Source organism: Pteronotus mesoamericanus, unplaced genomic scaffold (assembly GCF_021234165.1).
Source record: "Pteronotus mesoamericanus isolate MK-2021 breed Mesoamerican mustached bat unplaced genomic scaffold, CSHL_Meso_final contig_20, whole genome shotgun sequence".
In the NCBI taxonomy this organism is placed as follows: domain Eukaryota; kingdom Metazoa; phylum Chordata; class Mammalia; order Chiroptera; family Mormoopidae; genus Pteronotus; species Pteronotus mesoamericanus.
The window spans coordinates 16,067,686-16,088,920 of NW_026555085.1; the positions used below are offsets into that span (position 1 = coordinate 16,067,686).

The 21,235-nt window shown below is 39.8% G+C and overlaps 1 protein-coding gene across 2 annotated transcripts in view; it reads right to left on the minus strand.

The window, feature by feature from the left end:
- The window catches only part of ADGRF1 (adhesion G protein-coupled receptor F1), a 36,207-nt gene extending 17,654 nt beyond the window's left edge, over nt 1-18,553 (minus strand). Inside the window, exons 1-9 of one of the 2 annotated variants that reach the window (XM_054568791.1) lie at nt 18,470-18,538; nt 16,890-16,947; nt 14,092-14,241; nt 13,266-13,439; nt 11,511-11,611; nt 10,616-10,674; nt 5,203-5,354; nt 3,906-4,069; nt 2,081-2,269 (exon numbers count right to left, since the gene is read on the minus strand). In XM_054568791.1, coding sequence (XP_054424766.1) covers nt 2,081-2,269; nt 3,906-4,069; nt 5,203-5,354; nt 10,616-10,674; nt 11,511-11,611; nt 13,266-13,439; nt 14,092-14,241; nt 16,890-16,947; nt 18,470-18,538 — 1,116 coding nt within the window. Of the gene's footprint in view, nt 1-2,080; nt 2,270-3,905; nt 4,070-5,202; nt 5,355-10,615; nt 10,675-11,510; nt 11,612-13,265; nt 13,440-14,091; nt 14,242-16,889; nt 16,948-18,469 lie in introns of both variants that reach the window. The other variant, XM_054568792.1, reaches the window with a different exon arrangement.
- Nucleotides 18,554-21,235: the final 2,682 nt, after the last annotated feature.

Sequence of the window (21,235 nt, forward strand, 5' to 3'; positions counted from 1 at the left end):
TGTTTTAAGGGTCAGTCTTAGTCTGAGAGATTCCTTTTCTGAACCCATGTTTGCAAACAATCCCTTTGTCCCCCCTAGTCCGCTGTCTTTCTTAGGAATCTGGTACCCAGGTATTCTGCTGCAAGCGTCTGTCACTTTGGCCTCACATTACACTAATCAAGCCTTCCGTGGCTTCTGGCCCAGAATCCCATAGCTCATTTCTTCCACTGCCTTCAGGAACCTCTGCCTTCTTTTGGTTTGTGTCCGCCTGCTTCATTTTGCTTTTTAATTAACTCTTAGCCTTTTTATGTCATTTTGTTTTAGATGGTTTCGTGCAAACAACACATGGTTGAACTCTTTTAAAAATAATCTGAGCATGTTTTCTTTGATTCAGGGAGTTTAACTGATAATATTTAATGTCATCGCTGACATACAATTCAATTTGCCAAAATATTATGTACTATTTAGAAAGGGGAAGGGAGGAAGAAAGAGAGGGAGAGAAACATCAATGTGAGAGAGAAACATTGATCTGTTGCCTCATATACGTAACCTGACTGGGGACTGAACCCACAACCTAAGCATGTGCCCTGACTGGGAATCGAACATGCAAACTTTCATTTTGTGGGACAATGCCCAACCAACTAAGCCACAATGGTCAGGGCAAAATATTATACTTTAACATAAAATGCATACACCCAAAATGTTTCAAACATTTTTAAATAAATGTTTGTTGAGTACCTGCTGCATGTCATTTGTCATTCTTCTAGGCACTGAAGGAATATTTAAAACACAAGCAGTGTCTATTCTAGACCGACCAGATTACAGATTTTTTTCTTTTCACTTATTTGCATTTCTTTTAGTGACCAAGTTTTATTTTTGTAATTTTAAGCTAACTTTAAAAAATTCAAACCCAAGTATAAATTTCCCAGTCAAAAAACAAAAGGAAATCTTAAAATATACGTAACTGAAGTCAGAGTTTGTGGCCAAACTTTGCAGACTGCAAACAGATATTAAAAAGTTGGCACCTGTGTCACACAGTGTCATCGGGTGCAGAGGCTCATCCCTCTCTCTAAGCCAGGTGCCACCCAGCCGACCTGCCTAGAGGATGCTCCCTGTTACTCTGAACGTACAGGATAGATCTTGTGAGTTCCTTGTGCAAGCGGAGGATGCAGTAAAAAAATCACACAAAGACTGTTACATGGCTCTTCAGTCTTTTTCAACAGTTTCTCCCCAACACAGGCTTTTGTCATTCCTCTCACGAGGCAGAGCATTAAAGTGGGCCCTTCAAAACCCTTGTGCACTGTTGGCAGGATTGCAAATTGGTGTAGCCATAGGAAAGCAGTGGAAAGCTGTATGGAAGTTCCTCAAAAAAATTAACAGTAGAACTACCATATGACCCAGCAATCCCACTTCAGAGTATATATCGGAAGAAATCCAAAACACTAATTCAAAAGACATATGCATCCTTACATTCACTACAGCATCATTTACAACAGTCAAGCTATGGAAGCAACATAAGCATCCATAAAGAGACTGTTGGATAAAGAAGATGTGGTACATATATAAAATGGAATATTACTTGGCCATAAAAAAAGACTGAAATATTACCATTTGCAAGAACATGGATGGACTTAGAAGGTATTTAGCTAAGTGAAATAAGCCAGGGAAAGACAAATACCATGTGATTTCACTTATTTGTGGAATCTGAAAAACAATATAAATTCACAAACAAAACAGAAATAAACTCATAGATACAGGGAACAAACTGATGGTTGCCAGATGGGAGGGGTTTGGGGAGCTGAGTGAAAAAGGTAAAGGGATTAACAAGTACAAATTGGCAGTTACAAAGTAGTCACAGGTAAATAAAGTACAGCACAGCGAATATAGTTAATAATATTATAAACACTATATACAGTGTCAGATGGGTACTCGACTTAGCAGTAAAATCACTTTGTAAGTTATAGAAATGTCTAACCACTAGGCTGTACACCTGAAACTAATATAATATTGTCAACTGTAATTAAGTAATTAAAACAAATTTTTAAATAATAATAATATTTATAATAAATAAAGCGGGCCCTTCAAGACAGGCAGACCATACCTCCATTGTTGAATTGGACACCCTGAAATGGCTTGCTAGCGACAGAGATGAGACATTGCCCAGAATCGACACCACCGAAGCCAGATTCCCAGCTGTGTTTGATGGGTTTTGCTGAATGACAGCTGAAAGATTTCGCACCAAGGACGACATGGTCGCCTCAGTGGCATTGCTTGCAATCACACTGAAATTCTACGAATAAAAATAGTTCAGTTTTAAAAAACACATATCTTCATGGTTCATCAAATTCAAGTCAGATTGGCCACATCACTAACCATTTGTATAGTGCATTATAATGTAGAATATTATATAATGATGATAACAACAGTGACTGTTATTCAGTGCTTTCTGTGTTTCAGAGCTGGTACTCTGTGCTACATGCTTTCGCAGGAATTCCTTGACTTCATCCTTACACCACACTTTGAGGGAGGTGCCATTAAGGAAAGTGAAACTTTAAAGGATTTATTTAAAGGCATTTTCATATAAGTTATTGTCCTAATTATATGGAGACATGTTCAGCGAGACTCAGTGACTTTCCAAACAGTACCTAGCTAGGAAGTGGCACTAAATCCTGTTATGTGCACACTACTATGCTGAGAAATCCTTGTAGGATGGGAAGATAGAGGGCTATACGTGGAGATTTGACTTCACTTTGTCACTGGGTTGGGAATTTTACTTCTTCCTTGAAGCTCCCATCTGCTTCCTCCACTCTGGGAGTGCTTGGAAGGCAGTCAAAAAGGGAAATTCCTTTTCAGTCAAAACAAGTCAGTCAAGGAACCCAGATCCTATATGGTTTCCTTTTTGCTCTTCTTGGCTGACAGTGCTGTTCTATGCCCAGGGCACCCGGGATCTGCCTGCCCTCACCCTCACAGCCTCAATAGACATGGTCCATGTCCATAACTGAGGAAGAGAAGGCAAAAACAAGGATGGACCACAGAAGCCATCTGGTCCAGTCTCCCTGCCCAGTTTACAGATGAGGAAACTGAGGTTCAAAGAGGGAGAAGTGAACACTCCACAGTCCTTTAACGAATACCATTGTGAGGTTCTGTACTGCAACAGCAGAGCTTCTGGTTGGGACAGAAGTTCTGCTCAGCATGGAGATCTATTTGCAGAACAGTGCTGTGAACTAGTCTTTTCTACGACTTGGGTTCTAATCCCTCACCATTTGTTCCTATCTATCTCCCTTGTCTTAAGTACTTGAACCTTCCAAAGAGAGCAGCATGTGAAGGTCACAGCACTGGACTGGGAATCAAATGACCATGTTTCTAGTTCAACACTATTGCTATTAGAGGGACCGTTAGCCACTTAGTATTTCATCTCCTAATCTGTAAAAGGAGTGTGATAAAACAGATGACCCTTAAGATCCATTGCAGTTTTATCATTCTATGTTGGCTCACCTTTGGCTGACCCCAACCCCTACCCTGGTTTCTGATATGTGTACGTTCTCACTTGTACTAAGTCTATAACTTTTGACTCATGCCTTCACATAGATCTTTGATTCCCAGGCTTTCTGGACTTCTGAGGCCAGTTTAGTTGCTCCTCTACCATCTATTATAGACTTCTTCAGCATTGATTCCCTCAACTGCAGCACCTCTCCTGACCAAAACCATCAACTCTGACATTTTCTGACCTTCTCAGCTGCCACCTCGACTCTGTTACCCATGCCCACACCCCTTGGGTTTACAGGGTCTAATGTCTCCCTCATTTTCTGAGTGCTTATAAATGAGACTAATTGATGTATTTTATCCTCCATCTAGCCATGCTCAGTGGGAGGTACCCATTGTGAAACTCAAAACCAGGACACGTCTGCAAGGTTGGAATGCTTTACCTTCTTCAGTTCTTCCAGCTGAACAAGCACACAGGTCTCCCTAATGACCTGCCACCCAGAGGGCTGGCACTTGGCTGTGATGTTCCCAGTGTAGCCGCTGCTACAGGGAAGAGTATACTCGTCATTCTTAAACCCAAATCCAAAAGCAATGCTGTTACACTGAACTAGAAAAGAATGAAAACAAAGAGGAAAAATGACTCTGACTATCCTGGCACTCTCTATAAATAGTATAGCTGTACTTTAGAAATCCTATTTCCAGATACAATACCCAGCAAAATTCATGAGTAGGAAAAGCTTATCTTTGATGCCCAGCTTCATTCTTACCAGCAGCCTCTTCTCCGTCTTCATGCCTTACTTTCTCTGAGGCTGGCCCTTCTCCCTCCAGGTGTCTGATCTATGCCAGCAATTTTAGTGGGCTATCAACTAATATGTATTAATACTAAGTGAAAATAAAACAGAGTGTGACACCTCCCAGGAAATATTTTTACTCTTTGAGGGAGTGCTAGAAAACCAGAAAGTCTTCCAAACGTTATGGAACAAAGCAGTAATGATATGGTTAAAAGATGGACAGTTGCTATTTGGGGGTAACATGTCCTACATTGTACCCCTTTAAAAGCTTCTCACATTGTGACCAAGACACTAGTTACTCTTGCAGCTGACCCTTAATAATATAGTCTGCCCATGATTGGGACTGGGTGAAGGAGACCTTGAATGGAAGATCCAAAAGAGCTGTGTTTTTTCATGTGTTTTCACAATGCTGTGTCCCAAGTGCTTAGACACTTTAAATACTTAGTAAATACTTGTAGAATAAGTGCTGTCAAAAGTGGCACAAATTTTGATGAGAGGTTTAAGACTGAATGTAAAGAAGTAAAAAGGAAAAAAAATACCTGAAGAAAGGAAGCAGTGTGTGTGTTTTTGTGTTTCTATGTGAGTGTTAAAGGCGTGGATATATGCATTCTCTCCTTGGTTTCTGGATTGTTACTTAGGAATACTGCCAGTCCCAGAAATATTTCAACATGTATACCAGTAAACTATTGCTGAATCATTTTCAACATAGCCTGCAGTGAAATCAGTCTTCCACAACATCTAAAGTGGAGATGAGATCACTGATTAGCAAGGGTCCGAATTAGTCAGCTGAAATTGAGTTTCATTGTAAACAGCTGCTGATGTCTACTGACAGTCAGTCTTAAAATAACTCTGAATCAGAAACCTCTCCAATATACCTCCTAAAGACAGGAATGAGCTACCAATTAAAGGATTCCCCTAACCTAAGCAGAGGATGGGAATTTATTGTTACCTTTTCCGAATACTCTGAAAGAGTCATCTTCTAGTGGAAACAGCTCCTGAAGGCCTTCCTGAGCCTTCTCAGCCACCTGCTCAATGGCTGACAGCAGCTCAAATGTGCTGCTGGAGCCAACAACTTCATACCCAACAATGATGCTTCCATCTCTATAACGATTTTGTGGAAAGAAAGAGATTCATTCATTTAGTCACTCAGAACCTACTCTGTGTGTGCATGGCATTTGGTCCATAAACATATATCAAACATATTAGGTCCCTGCTTTCATGCAGTTTACATTCTGGTGGAAAAAGCAAGGGAAATAAGAAACAAGTAACCACCGTGTGTACGTATTTTCATAATTATATAATATACACTTTGCATTTTGTTAAGTGTTATGGGAGACAGGCACAGTGATAAGAATAGCAGGTAGATATGGGGCCCTCTTTAAATTAGACCAGTCAGGAAAGGCTTCTCTGTGCAGAGGGTCTTTGCAACTGAGGCCTGAATAATGAGAAGAAAAGGCTAGTGACGCAAAGACCATTGGGGTAGCATGCCAGCACATACTAAGGGTCTGAGGCAGGAAAATGTCTATGAGTTTGAAAAATTTAAAGACTAGATGTCAAGTTGAGATTTGGGATTGTTTCTCAAGGCCAAAAGTTTCAATGTGTGTTTTAAGAACCTCAGGTGAAAATATATTAAGAATTGAATAAATCATTTTAAGTCAGAAAACAAAATAAAGAAAGATAAGTATAACTAATGTTCAATGAGCAAGAGAGTAAGGATAGGAGATAATGTTAGAAAGGTCACCAGGAACCAGATCACAGAGGACCTTAGTGTTTGAATATTATTTTTCATTAAAAGGTTTTATTCTTTATTAAAAGTTAGTGACACAATCAGATTTTTTGTTTAAGATCACTACTCTGGCTGTTGTGTAGAAAATAGACTGAAGGGAGGCAAGGAGGGAAGCAGAAAGACTAATTAGGAAAAAGGAGATGATAGTGAGAACTAGTTGGGTAGCAGTACATGTGGGAGAAGTGGCCAGATTCCTGTTGTATTTGAAGACTGAACCACAGGAATTGCTAATGGAGCAGATTTCAGGTATGGGAAAAAGAAACTAATCAAGGGTGACTGCAAGGAATTGACCAGTTGTAGTCTATTCATACATGGGGTGTTACTGGGCAATAAAAAGGAAGGAAGCACTGGTATTTAAAAAAAAACAAAAATGAATCTCAAACACATTATGCTGAGTGAAAGAAGCCAGACACACAAATGCTACACCCTGGGTGAAATACTACGCTATGTGCAGTTCTAGGAGAGGCAAAAGTAGCCCATGTTGACTGAGATAAGATCAGTGTTTATTTCTGGTAGGGACCGAGGTGGGCATGGAGATTGGCTGGAAGAAGGCAGAAGGGAACTTTGGGGATGATGAAAATGTTTTGTGATGATAGGAGGTAGCTTGTACGAGCATTTGGTAGAGCTTATTATTCTGTATATTTAAGGTTAGAACATATTGCTGAATGTAAATTATACCTCAATAAAAAGTTAAAGGACAGACTTCCAGCCAAGATGGAGGTATAGGTAGATACAGTGTGCCTCTTCACACAACCAAAAGAAGGACAACAACAAATTTAAAAACAAAAAAAAACAACCAGCACTGCCAGAAAATTGAACTGTATGGAAGTCTGACAACCAAGGAGTTAAAGAATAAACATTCATCCAGACCGGTAGAAGGAGCGGAGACGGGCAGCCAGGGTGCAGAGGATGTGTGGCAAGGTGGTAGCTGGAGGACCGGGCAGTCCCACATTTCTGTGCGGATAAACCAAGAGGAACAACAGGGGAGCAAGACAGGCTGCACAACCCAAGTTTCCAGCGTGGGAAAACAAAGCCTCAATATTTTTAACTGTAAAAACCTGCAGGAATTGTGGTGGCAGGAGAAACTCCCAGCCTCACAGGAATGTTCATTGGAGAGACCCGCAGGGTCCTAGAACGTACACAAACCCACCCACCTGGGAATCAGCACCAGAAGGACCCAATTTGCTTGTGGGTAGCGGGGGAAGTGCTGAAATCCTGCAGAGAGCCACGTAAGTGTCATTGTTCTCTCTCAGACCCCTCCCCCACATAAAGCACAACAACGCAATGACATGGGTTGCCCCTCCCTGGCAAATACCTAAAACTCCACCCTTTACAACATAACAGGTATGCTGAGAAAAAGAAATACGGCCCAAAAGAAAGAACAAATCAAAACTCCAAAAAAAGAACTAAGGGATAAAGAGATAGCCACCTATCAGATGCACAATTCAAACCACTGGTAATCAAGAGCTCACAGAAATGGTTGAGTATGGTCACAAGATGGAGGAAAAAGTGAAAGTTATGCAAAGTGAAATAAAGAAAAATAAACAGGAAGCAGCAGTAAAGGGGAAGAAACCAGGACTCAAATCAACAATCTGGAGCAGAAGGAAGAGATAAACATTCCACCAGAACAGAATGAAGAAACAAGAATTCAAAAAAATGAGTAGAGGCTTAGGAACCTCCAGGACAACATAAATGTTCCAACATCTGAATCATAGTGGTTCCAGAAGGAGAAGAGGAAGAGCAAGAAATTGAAAATTAATTTGAAAAAATAATGAAGGAGAAATTCCCTAATCTGGCCAAGGAAATAGACTGTCAGGAAGTCCAGGAAGCTCAGAGAGTCCCAAAAAAGTTGGACCCAGGGAAGCACACACCAAGACACATCATAATTACATTACCCAAGATTAAAGATAAGGAGAGGATCTGAAAAGCAGCAAGAGAAAACGAGAGAGTTACCTACAAAGGAGTTCCCATAAGACTACAAGCTGACTTCTCAAAGGAAACCTTGTAGGCAAGAAGGGGCTGAAAAGAAGTATTCAAAGTCATGGAAGACAAGGACCTACATTCAAGATTACTCTATCCAGCAAAGCTACCATTTAGAATGGAAGTGCAGATAAAGTGCTTCCCAGATAAGGTCAAGTTAAAGGAGTTCATCATCGTCAGGCCCTTATTATATGAAATGTTAAAGGGACTTATCTAAGAAAAAGAAGAAGATCAAAAACTATGAACAGTAAAATGACAGCAAACTCACAACTATCAACAACTGAACCTGAAAAAAAAAACCCAAAAAACCAAACTAGGCAAACAACTATAACGGGAACAGAATTACAGAAATGGTGATCACATGGAGGGAAGAGGAGGGGAGAGAATGGGGGAAAAGGTACAAGAAATAAGAAGCATAATTGGTAGGCACAAAATAGACAGGGGGAGGTTAAGAATAGTATGGGAAATGGAGAAGCCAAAGGACTTATATGTGTGACCCATGAACATGAACTAAGGGGGCAGTGAGGATGCTGGTGGTGGGGTGGGAGGGTATAAAGGAAAGAAAAAAATGAGACAACTGTAATAGCATAATCAATAAAACATACTTAAATAAAAAGTTACAGATTGACCCCAGGCTTTGGGTCTGGGCAACTGGGAAAATGGCAACACTATAAGTGAGATGGGAGAAGTAGGTTTAAGGTTATAAGGGGGCCAGTTGGAGGATCCCCTTTTTTGACACATTATGTTTGACATGCCTACTAGAAAATCAAGTGGAGACAATAATAGGCAGTTGGATATTTGTGTCCAAAGTTTAGGAGAGAGGCCAAGCTTGCATAATACACTTAGAAATGATCAGCTTACAGATGGTGTTTGAAGTCATAAAAGTAAGTGAGATTACATGTATTAATTAAGTTAATTCTGCAATAACTTCATGAGATAAACACCGTGTTATCCCCATTTTGTAGATCTGGAAGCTGAGTCTCAAAGAGAAGTTGAGTCAGGTAATTATTAATTATTAATCGATGGATTAGAATCTCTCACACCCCAAAGCTCAAATCTTAATCACTACATTGAATTACCACTCACAATGTACAAATAGATTCAAATACCCACTTATGTAATGATGGTCATAATAACTCATTAATGTGGCCCTTTTATATTCTTTTTTTTAAGAAAAAATTTTTTAATTGATCTGAGAGAAAGAGAGAGGGAGGGGAAGGAAGAGAGAGAACAGATCAAAACTCAAAAAAAAAAAAAAAAGAAGAACTAAGCAGTAAGTCAATTTGTTGTTTCCACATATTTATGCATTTACTGGTTATTTCTTGTGTGTGCCCTAACCAGGGATCAAACTCAGAACCTTGCCATATCAGAATGATGCTCTAATCAACTGAGCTAGTATTTTCCTGCCTATTATTTCATTTGATTTAATTAGGTTAAATCAGGTTCCACAAGTATAAACAGTCCTGTTCAAGATAAATAAGTTGAGACAATGAGAAATTTAATCATATAGTAAAGAGAAAACCCTACGTAGTTGTATTTTATAGACTTAATGCTTATCTTAACGGTGACTTTGACTGCAAATTGGTGGAGATAACTTATAAGATATATATGATGGAATATATGTTAGAAGTATAAATGGAAAACCAGGATCACAGAAAAGAAAAATATGAATATGGAATATAAAAATTATTGTGATTGAGTTTTAATTTTATCTATGAGTCCAATGACAATAAAGTCAAACAGGAAAATGATTAATTATATAGACCTTGATTTAAGAAAAAAAATGTTTTTCTTAGCATTGGATTTGAAAGAAAATTATACATGTGGGTCTTGATTATAATGACATTATAAGGTCATGAGTAACTAAAGGATCATGTCCAGGACAACATGTTTATAGCAAATGCTGTTGAAAATTTCCCGTGGTTGTTGTTCAAGTTAACTGTGAAAAAAATCATACAAGAAGTCAAGTTCTCTAACTTCTAAGCCACTTTCTCTTTCAAGCAGACTATAAACAGTTGGTAATCAATGCACACATGGTTAACTAACCAAGTAAGTTTGGAATTAAAGTATAAACAAAAGGATGATTTACTAAATATCTCTTTATTTGCTGCAGACAATGACTATGGGGTTTTGAATTATGGTACATACCCGATATCTACATAAAAATACACTATTTTATCCAAAGCCTCCCCCTGGCTCCCAAGTATACATCATACCTGCTGTGGTTATGGAAGAAGAAAACCCATCCCTCCACAACCCTCATCCCCACTCTTCACTCCTTCCCACAAACCAGGATCTCCTGCTTCCTTCCAAGTTCTGCCCCACTACTGGGGGTTTTCTTTTCTATTCTCTTCTCTGATCCATAGCTTTGAGAATGCCATTTAAGTTTCTAAACTCATTTACATGAGAATATAGGCTTTCCTTTTCATACTTTTTAAAGCATCATAGGCTTTTGTCCAGGCTTGGTAAGAATCCTACTACAAAGACCAAGTCTGACCTCTTTTCTGTCAAAGGCACTTGGCAACAGCATGAGGCATTCTACGGGGCTGATGCACAAACCTGGGAATGTCCTTGATTCGGGCATTGTGTTACTTACCGAAACTGAGTGACACGAACTGACTCAAAACCTTGAATTCTTTTGTATGCTTCTTTAAGCTTACAAAAAAAAAAAGGCAATATGTTGATCTTTGTCCCTACACAAGAAAAATATTGGAGCAAAACACGGATGCAAACAATGAATAAGCCAACAGAAACACTGAGCAAAGGAAAAAGATACAGCAGGAGGTAGTTGCACATTATAAAATGACAATTAAGAATGTACGCACATACATAATTTATTTTTAAGGTTGCTAATACAAAATAAAAAATCAACTGCTTAGACTCAAAAATGAATTGAGTGCCAGATAAAATAATACATTCACCCAAAATTTATTTTATCCTCCCCACAAATAAGCCTTTTTTATAGATGCTTAAACGGAATCTATCTGCAAAGTATCTGTGCACGTCTTCGGTTAGACCCACACCTGAATCATCTTCTTAGGCTGATGATGGTTTTATGGTTTTAAAACTGATCTAGTTTTATGTGACTTCATTATGAAGTCCAGAATTTTGCCCAGGAAGTCTCTTTAGCCTCTAACAAGAGAGACTTCTTTATAGAACAAATTCCAGATGCTGACAATTGAGCTTAGATCATGAAAAATTTCTTTTGACTAATATAAAAAGAGAAAATAATCAGGAAGCCTTGGCATGATATTACTCAAGTAAATGAACAAAACCAAATACATAAAAAATGAAAAGGGTTCAACTGCTAAACTTTCCTAGAAAGAAAATGTTCAAAGTACATCAGTTGCGGGCAGAGTGATTAACTACTATGCAATAACCCAATGAAAAGTAATAATTAAGAATATGTATTAAGTAAACATGTTGAATTGAAAACATCTGAACTTACATTTAACTAATAATTTCTCATGGCATAAGTAGAAGGTGCTTACTTGAATTTCGATTGCAGTGGTATATTTGGAGTATACAGCAGAAGATGAATTTAAAAGGTCTTCTGTAAATCTTTCATTAATTTTGAAAGTGCCCCAAACTTCTATGGGAAATAAAAAATATACAGATATAAAAATTACTCCCTTGATTTTATTAGCATAAAATTACAGAAGTACAACTTGGAACCCATTTATTCAACATCAGCCTTTCAATTTATTTTTATAATGAATGTTCACCTAAAGTAATAGAGGAGGTACACAACAAGAATTTTCAGTTGTGGATTTGGAACATTATGGGAAAGTGCTGGTAACCCAGACAACCTTATAATTAGGAAAACGTGTGGCTATCATATGTGATTTTAAAAGGCAGTCCCTTAACTCTGAAATATATCTCCATCTAGGCACTGAGCTTAAACATTGCCCTATTAAAAAATGTTAAAAACAAACCAAAAAATCACTACTTGCTAACTCCAACACACCCCTTGCTCACCTATCACTGGTGCTTTTCTGCAGTCGGACAGATAGTTTCCCATCTTCATGTGGACATAGTTTCTTTAGCCTTCATTCAGGGACTAGTCAAAGCACCTCCTCTCCATGGCCTTCCCTGACCCCAGATACAAAAATCTCTCCCTCCTTTAAACTTCTGCAGTGCTTTATCCATAGTTCCCTTACAGCCTCTTGTACCTACACACCTATTTGTAAACATGTCTCATGGATGTGTGCCTCCACTCTTTGGGAAGCTCCTTATGAGTGCAATTCCTGTTTGCTCCATCTTTGTAGCTCTGGACGATGGATAAGACGTGGACTACCTTTCAAACAGTAGGCTTTCATCAACATTGCTGAAGAAATTACATTATCTTCTTTCTTGTGTTAACACCCTGGCCTTCCCACTCAGCCTGCTAATTCATCGATAGTAAGAAAAATGGTTCATTGTATTCTCCCAGAATTTGCCCAGATCTGGCTATACAGATGATGCTTATAAATACATGTTGCCTTCACCTGAATTGCTGCAGTCCAGGGAAGGGGAGCCAGGGATACCCAGGAAAACTAGGCTATTTCAGGTCCTTCCTCACTCTTTGCTCAGCTCTAACAAAATCCAGAGCTTTAGGGTAACTGGACTAGTTTCTGGAAAACTCCTTCATGTCTGTCAAGGCTTAAGCCTATGTCATTGATCTCACGTCATCATCCACTGAACATAAACCTAAGTCAACGGGAGCTCCCTTAGCTTCCACTGATTCCTAAAGCTAGACTTTTGATTTTTGTTTTGTTTTGGCATTGCATTCTGTACACATATTCATCGGCAATTTAGAGCATTGCCTTCAATATAATCACTATGCATTCCTCCTTGCTTTCATACTGCTAGGCTTCTCTTTTCTGAAAACTGATGTTGACAAAAGTTGAAAAGAAAGTGGAAAGAAAAATTGTATTTACTCAAGCAGTTTTCACTGGGATTTCAGTGAATTTTGTTAAATCTCAAAAGGAGCATAGATATGCAGAGCTGAGCTGGAGGAACTTTGAAGCGGTGCTCAAAGATCGGCTTGCATTTCAGAATTGTCTGCACTAACGCGGCTCTCACTGTGTCCAGCCAAGCCCAGCAGACTGTGTCATCTCTGCCCTTCAATCTCCCTGCAAACACTAGCTCTGCTCAGAGAGACAGAGAAACACATGGGCAAAGAGCTAGAGTCCCCATTCTGTCACATGTTGGGGTGGGACAGGCCCGAGCCCAGGGCTCCCCTCCCGATATCCTCATGGGCTTACTTGTTCTCTCACAGAAATTAATACTCTGGGTGAGGTTACTGAGATGACAGTCACAACTCTGGAGAGATCCAGTTGTGTGAAGGGAGCATGTCTGGGGGTCAAGGCAGGAAGGAGGAAACCAGTAATAGCCATCCTCGCAGGAACACTGTAGGACCCCATTCTGGTTGCTGCAATCTGCACAAAAAAAAACAGAGCTTGGTTTCACAAGGCCCTGTTAATAAATTGACTAGTGCTGAGTTCTGATCCTGGGCTCTGACTTAGAATGTAAACCAAGGATTTCTCATCAAAAGCTGGAAGGATGGAGCCCTGATGCTGCTGCTGCTGCTGCTGCTGCTGACCTGGGCACCACACTTTGAGAACCCTTGCTTTTGACAAATCATTTAACTTCCCTAGTCATTGGTGCTGTTTGCCAGGTATCACATGCTTTGTTCCAGGATTGCATAACCTGGCCTCTGATGTTGCCTGGGGCCATGAAACCAGTTCTGACCAGTAAATTGTGAGCAGAATTAGTGTGTGTCACTCTTGAATTAGAAAATTCAACTGCCAGTGCCAAGCCTTCCAGCGCTCCTTTTCTTTCCCCTTTGTCTCTAAATGGGTATAACTGAGATAGCGTCTGGTTCATCAGCCTGGGTCCCCAAGTGACCACCACAAACTCAGCCCTCTGCAACCTGCAATGGACATGTAGCACGAAGAAGAAACAAACCATTTATTCTTGTAAGCTGAAGATGTTGCCAAGACTAGTGTTTTCATAGCATAATCTAACCTATGCCAACTGATATACCCCCCTTCCCCCTTTCCACTCTCAGTCCCCAGAAGGCTGACTTACACGTGGTTGCCTTTGCTCTGATAATCTTCATTGGCCCATGCAGCCACAATGATGGAGCCTTCAGAAGCTTCAAAAAATTCCTCAACTTTTTTTTCTCCTCGGAATCTCTGTAAGCCACCTGAAGCAGGAGCTCATACTCCTGCACTGGGCCTAAAGAGAGAAGACAATCAGAAGCCTCCTTTCTCAGTCTAGCAGGGAAACACTGCAGAGAAAGGGACCACAGGGCAATCATCAGATTCAGCCTGGACATCATGGATGATACCACACTCCTTGTCACTGACTTCTGCTCATCCAGACATTAACTAAAAATAAGCATCCAAGACAAGCGTATGCAGACAGCCCCACATGTGTCTGACACACGTCCACCCTCTCGCTTCTGCCAAGGCCAGCTGCTCGCACGCTCTCTGGCCCACCACTGCATCCCCCTCTTGACTTGACACACTTCTTCAGGACACATCCAGAGTAAAGTTTCAGGTATCAAGACTGAAGGGAGAAGAGATAACAAAATCCTAGTCACTCTTCTCTTCACCTCTCCCTGCCTTCTGGTCTCCTTGAAGAATTTTCCATATAAAATCCACATTCTCCCACTTCCCTCTCCAAAGAGCCTTTCTTCCACCTGTAAAAATGTTGTGTTAATCAGCTGAGTTTGAATATTACATCAAATGCAAAAGTAAAACAAACCAAACCTTTCTTGAGCCCTTACATAACCTCATCTGTACCTTATCATTTTTTAGGGTTTTTTAAAAATCATTAAAAAAACTGTTCAATTACAGTTGACATTTAATACTATATTAGTTTCAGGTATACAGCGTGCTAGTTGGACATTGGTACAACTTAAATAGTGATCCTCCCAATAAGTCTTGCACCCATCTGACATCATATATCGTTATTACATTATTTTTTTCAAATTTTTTTAGCCTCACCCTAGGACATGCTTATTGACTGTGGTGGGGGGTAGGGGGAGGGAGAGCAAAACACTTGTGTGAGAGAAAAACATGGATTGGTGGCCTCTCTCTCACACACGCCTTGACTGGGAACTGAATCCATAACATAGGTATTGGTCCTGACTGGGAATCAAACCTGCGACCTTTTGGTTTGTGGAACAACACTCCAACAAACCGAGGCACACCAGCCAGGAATAGTTATTACATTATTGACTATATTCCCTAAGCTGTGCTTTACACCCTCATGACTGTTTTGTAATCGCCAATTTGTACTTCACCTCTTCACCTTTTTCACCCAGTCCTTCAACTCCCCTCCCATCAGGCAACTATCTGTTTGTTCTCTCTATCTATAAGTCTGTTTTTATTTTGTTGGTTTGTTTATTTTGTTTTTTAGATTTCACACACAAATGAAATCATATGGTATTTGTCTTCCTCTGTCTGACTTGATTCACTCATCCTAATACTCTCTAGGTCCCCCTTATTTCTGAGCAGCACCTTTTGTTCCCCTAAGGAGAGGCCAGTAAGTATTTTGGGCTGGGAGAAAAGACGAGCCCGATGAGCCTCCTGCCCCAAATTCACTGAGGCACGTTCACATGAAATTCCATGGGATCTCAAGGTCCACTGAAGCTCATCTACAAACCCCAGATTAAGAATGTGAAGGACCTTAGGGAAAAAAGAGGCAAAAAGAGAACATCCGTTTATCCTGTTCTCATTTTATTGCCATTTGCAGCAAAATTTCTTAGAAATCTAATAGATTTCTCAGGACACCACCATGCTTTTGCAGGGACAGAGGACATGGGGAGCTTTTATGAGACTGTCCCATTTCTTAGAGGCCTTGTGGGGCTAGGCAGAAGGGAGATTTATGTGAAGAAGAGCAGCTGAATCAATCCCTAAGCTTCTCCTAAGGCAATCAAGAGGGTGACTGGAAGCGAGCTGAGGTTAAGGCACATTCCAGGACTTTTACAAGAAAGCCCCATCTGCTGTATCTCCCACTATCTCACACCATAGACCCTCAGCCCCATCACTTCTTGTCCCCATCCCCTTACAGACTGGAACCTCTGCCCAGGCCTTGTGAGTCACCCCACACAGGTAAGAAGTGGGCAATGAGGGAAAGGTTGACTCTGGCCACACTGTCAGGGGCTAATTGCAGTGGTTCGGGAGTCAGATTGACTGACTGGGTCTGAATCAGGTCTCCTGCCTCTTAGCTCTATACCTTAATTTCACTAGCTGTAAAATAAATTACCCCTGTACCTAATGCAGAGGGTCAGTGTGAGGATTTAATTCAACTACTGCATTTAAAATGATGCTTGGGACAAGTAACAAGTCAATAAATACTAGCTGTATTATTGCTATCAGGGAAAATGCATTCATGGCATTCCAAATTAAACTTTTATTTCATTTTCCTGAAGAATTGTGCATGGGGCTAACTTCTACGACACTATCAGTACTTCATTGTTTGGCATATTCACCAAAGAAAGGCTTGTGAACTGACACAGGAACTTAACAACCATCTGTGTGCATCACTGTTTCCATGAGAAAACATGTTCAGTGACTGAAACATCAGACCCACAAATTAAATGTCAGGCCACAGTCTGAAGGCTGTGCCCATTAATTACATTGTTGGGATCAAGATAAGGAAGGAAAGGAAGAATATGGAGCAGCTACTTGACATGTATGGTGCAGGATACTATGCCTTTATTATGTTGTTTAATCATCACAAGTATTTTGCTAGTAGAGATTATAGTTATTCTCATTTTACAGATTTGGGGTGTTTAATGAAGTGCCAAAAATCGTACAATGATTCAGAAGCACTACTGGGGTTTGAACCCCATTCTCATGACACCATTGTCTCACCTGGATGCTTTTTCTTATTCACTATGTGTTCTCTTTTTGTTCTGATGCCATCATTTCTCTGTTAAAAAGAAAAAAAGTATAATTTTAGCAGGGCTTTGTAATGCCTCATTGGATTTCCCAGATAAATTGAAATCATGCATCTAAAATCCAAGTCAAGGATGGTGAGGAGGTGGCAAGAGAAGGTCACACTAAGGCAAATTTTGAACACAAACCTGAAGGAGGTAGGGAAATGAGGATCCCAAGAAAAATAATTTTCTAGGCCAAGGGGACAGCACACGCTAAGGCCCTGGGATAAGAACATGCCCAGCATGTGAAGACAGAGAGAGGAGGCCAGAGTAGCTAAGTGAAGTGGGTGAGGGGAGAGGGCAGGAAGTAAGGTCAGAGAATACCTCTGGGGAAGCAGGTTGTATAGATCTTTCTAGGCTGTGGCAAAGACTTCGCTTTTCGGAACCCACTGGAGAGTACTGAACAGAGGAAAGATGTGTCCTACTTTATTTTTCATTTTTTATTTTTTCAAGATGTGTTAAAAATTTATTTCTTTTTAGAGAGAGTTGTAAGGAAGGGAGAAAGAAAGGAAGAGAAATATCGATGTGTTGCCTCTCACACACCACCCAGCGGGGGACCTGGCCCGCAACCCAGCATGTGCCCTGACAGGGAATCAAACCCGCGATCTTGGAGTTTGTGGGATGACACCCAACCCACTGAGCCACACCAGTCAGGCTCTACTTTATTTTGTAGAAGGCTCAATCTTGCAGCCGTATTGGGAATAGACAAGCACAAAAACAGTGAGAGCATTATTTCAGGAGTTATTGAAATAATATCAGGGAAAGATAATGAAAGTGTAGATCAAAGTAGTAGCCATGGAGTGGTGAGAAGCATTTAAATTCCGGGTATATTTTAAAGATAAAACTAAAACAAACAAATAAACAAAAAAGAGCCAATGGCTTAGCCACGGATTATGAGGAATCAAGCATAAAAATAAATGCTGTGCTTAAGCAGTTGGAGAGATGGTGATATCACTTGCAGAGACAGAAAAGGAGTAGCAGCTTTGGTGAGAAGAAAAATCAAGAGTTTAATTTGAGACATACTAAGTTGAGGGGCTTATTGGGCACTCCACTGGAGATACCAGATAGGTAATATATATGTGAATGTGGAGTTCAAGGGAGAGGTCTGAGATGAAAATATAAATTTGAGAGTCATCAGCGTATTGAGAACATTAAAACTGTGACCCTATATAAAAGCATCAAGAAAGTATGTATAGACAGGGATGAGACAGTCCAAGGATTACTAATGCCAATTTATATGTTTGTTTTCCATCAAAGAGGCCATAGGAGTGAAAGTGTTGAGCTAGAAGAGCTTTCCAAGGTGGTTTAGTCCAAGATCCTTATTTTGCAATCAGGTCATCTAAGCTCCAAGGCCACACAGCTAACGTTGCTAATATTGAAACAAGAACCCAGAACTTCTGATTCCATGTCTATTACATATGTAGTTTCAGTGTCCTAGAAAGTGACAGATTCTAGAAGTGCCAGAGGAGAGAGGAGCGGTGGTAGGCAGGGAAAACAGGGCATAAGCCAACTCACCCCCAGGAAACCATCACCACACTCGGGGACTGAGAAGAAAGAGATGAGCCACAGCACTTGAACTCTCATCTTCAGCAGGTCCCTCTCCTGTTCCTGCACTGGACACAAACAGCTGGGTTCACAGTCCGTGACTCGACAAATGGGGTACCATGCAAGGCTGAGGCACAAAAACAAGTAATTCAGACTAAAACTTTTAAATGCACACAATGGTAGTGCCTGACTGAGCTGATCACAAGTCCTGTTTAATTACTTTTCCACATTATGTATCTAGTTTGAGACACTGTGATGTCCACTCCTGTTGAAAAGCAGTAAATTTCTGTCTTTACAAACTTACTAGAAAATTTGTCAAGTGCTCTCCTCTAGGTGATCAAATTTAACTAAACATAGATTTTTTTTTTCTGGGCCTATTTGTATTTTTTTTTCAAAACAGTGATTTTGCCATTTATTGCAAAGTAATACATATTTACTGTAAAAAAGAATAATAGAAAATAGAGATAAACCAAAATAAGACAATGAAACTCAATTCATAATTCTAAAACTCATAAAAATTACTATTTATGTGTGTTGCATATTTACAAATCTGAGATGTTTATAAATATTATTTATAATAATTTTTATCTTTCAATTACAGTTTGCATTCAATGCATTTTTTTGTACTAGTTTCAGGTGTACAGCACAGTGGATAGACATTCATATAGGTTACACTATTTTAAAACCATGACTTGCTTAACTATGCAACTAAGTGTATTTAATATCTAGCCTTTTATATTTTACCGAGGCTTCCTTTTCATCTCAGTTTAAAATAAGAAAAAGAAAAACACATTAAGATAACCAGGGACCCTCAGCACCATTAATATAAGGATAGAATCTGAGTGTTTAAGCATAAAAATCATCATGAACCAATCCAGCAAGTTTACCTCTTTATAGTTAATTTATTTTGCAAAAAAAAAAAAAAACTCCTCAAGTTTATAGTTATTTCAGAATAATTTAGGCAAAACTCAGCACATAGTCATGGCTGCAAAATTAGTCACTGATATCTGAGTTATTTTGTGTGAACGGAAAAAATCCTGTTGTGTCCAATAGTAACGACTAGGCACATGTGGCAATCTAAATATTAAATTTAATTATAAGAAAGTGAAATTAAAAATTCAATTTCTTAATCTCCCTAGCCACGTTTCAAATAGCCACATGAGGCTACTGGTTACCATGTCAGTCAGCAGAGACACAAAACTCTTCCATTCCTACCAAAAGTTTTATTAGGCATGGACAATTCATCAGCCTTAAAAAAATTAGGAAGTCCTGTCCAGTACTACAACACGGGCGAACCTTGAGGACATTGTTTTAAGTGAAATAAGCCAGTCACAAAAAGACAAATAGTGTATGATTGCACTTGTACAAAGTATCTAAAAAGGTCAAACTACTAGAAACAAAGTATTGCAGAATGTTGGTTGCCAGGGCTGGAGGAGAGATAGTGGGGAGTTGTGATTCAGTGAGTATGAGTTTCTTTTTTGCCAGACGAAAAAGTTCTAGAAATCTGTTGCACAACAATGTGAATATTCTTAACGCCACTGAACTTACACAATTAAAAATGGTTAAGATGGTATATTTTATATTATGTGAGTTTTTTAGCATGACTTTTTACAAAAGGGGGTTTGGACATGAAGAATCATTTCTCTACAGCCTCTTAATGTTCCTTACACATCTCCATAGGAAAGGTTGAAAAACTGTCATTGCCAAACTCAACAAACCACCATGAGAACAAATGGCTTTGATTGATAGTATGAAATGCGGATGGGACCCTCCCTTCCAGCCCTCATCCTGCTTCCTGGGAGTGCTTTAAACTTCACACAAAGCCTGCCATCCCCAACAATGCTGCCCCTCACCTCACTTTCTGATCTACAAGAAAGGAGAAAAACATTAGAGACCAGGTTTTGGCTTACAGAGACACGGCCTACATGTCAGCAGAGACCTTTTCTGGGGCTTTCTAGGGACACATGGAAAATAAGCAATGGGACGCTTACCACTGGCATTTGCCTTCTTCCCTAAGGCCAACAACCCACTCAGGCCCCACCTCCCTGTTTGTCAAGATTCCTCCTGAGTCTATTGCTCTAACTTTTGGGGGGAAGCAGCCTTTGCACCAGATCTCATTCTCCTGGATCTGCCTTCCCAAAACTTAACAGTCCTGTGTCCTGTTCCCTCTGAACTATGCTTCTTGCTTTCCAAAAGTAATGGCTATTGGTCTCTAGAGCAGGATCTTTCCAACATTTTTGACCAGGCCCCATAGAAAGAAATATATATTTATACACACACACAACAAAACATGTACATATGTGTACACACATACACATAATACATGTTTATATATGTATGTGTATATCTATATACATATCATAAAATTTGTGTATATATACATAAAATAATTTATGAAACAGAACTTAATTCTTTATCTCAGACACGCCCTTGTATATTTTCTGTCTTGTTTTGTTTTGTTTGTCTTTTGGTAGGTTATCACACCCAACTAACTTGATTTCCCAATACCTTCTTGGAGCGCAGCCACATTGCAGAGGGAGCTTGTGCTCCTCCCAGCCCCTTGCCCATGTTTCTTGCACTTTCAGGTAAAAATTTTAATGTAAATTTCTGGGCCACGGTCTTGGTGCTGGAGCTTCCAAAGAGAGTAAAACAGTCTCAGTGCATGTAGGTGTGATCTGTTCTCTCTCTGTGCCAGGGCCTGCTTCCAAGTGGGATGCCAGCCCTCCTATGGCTCGT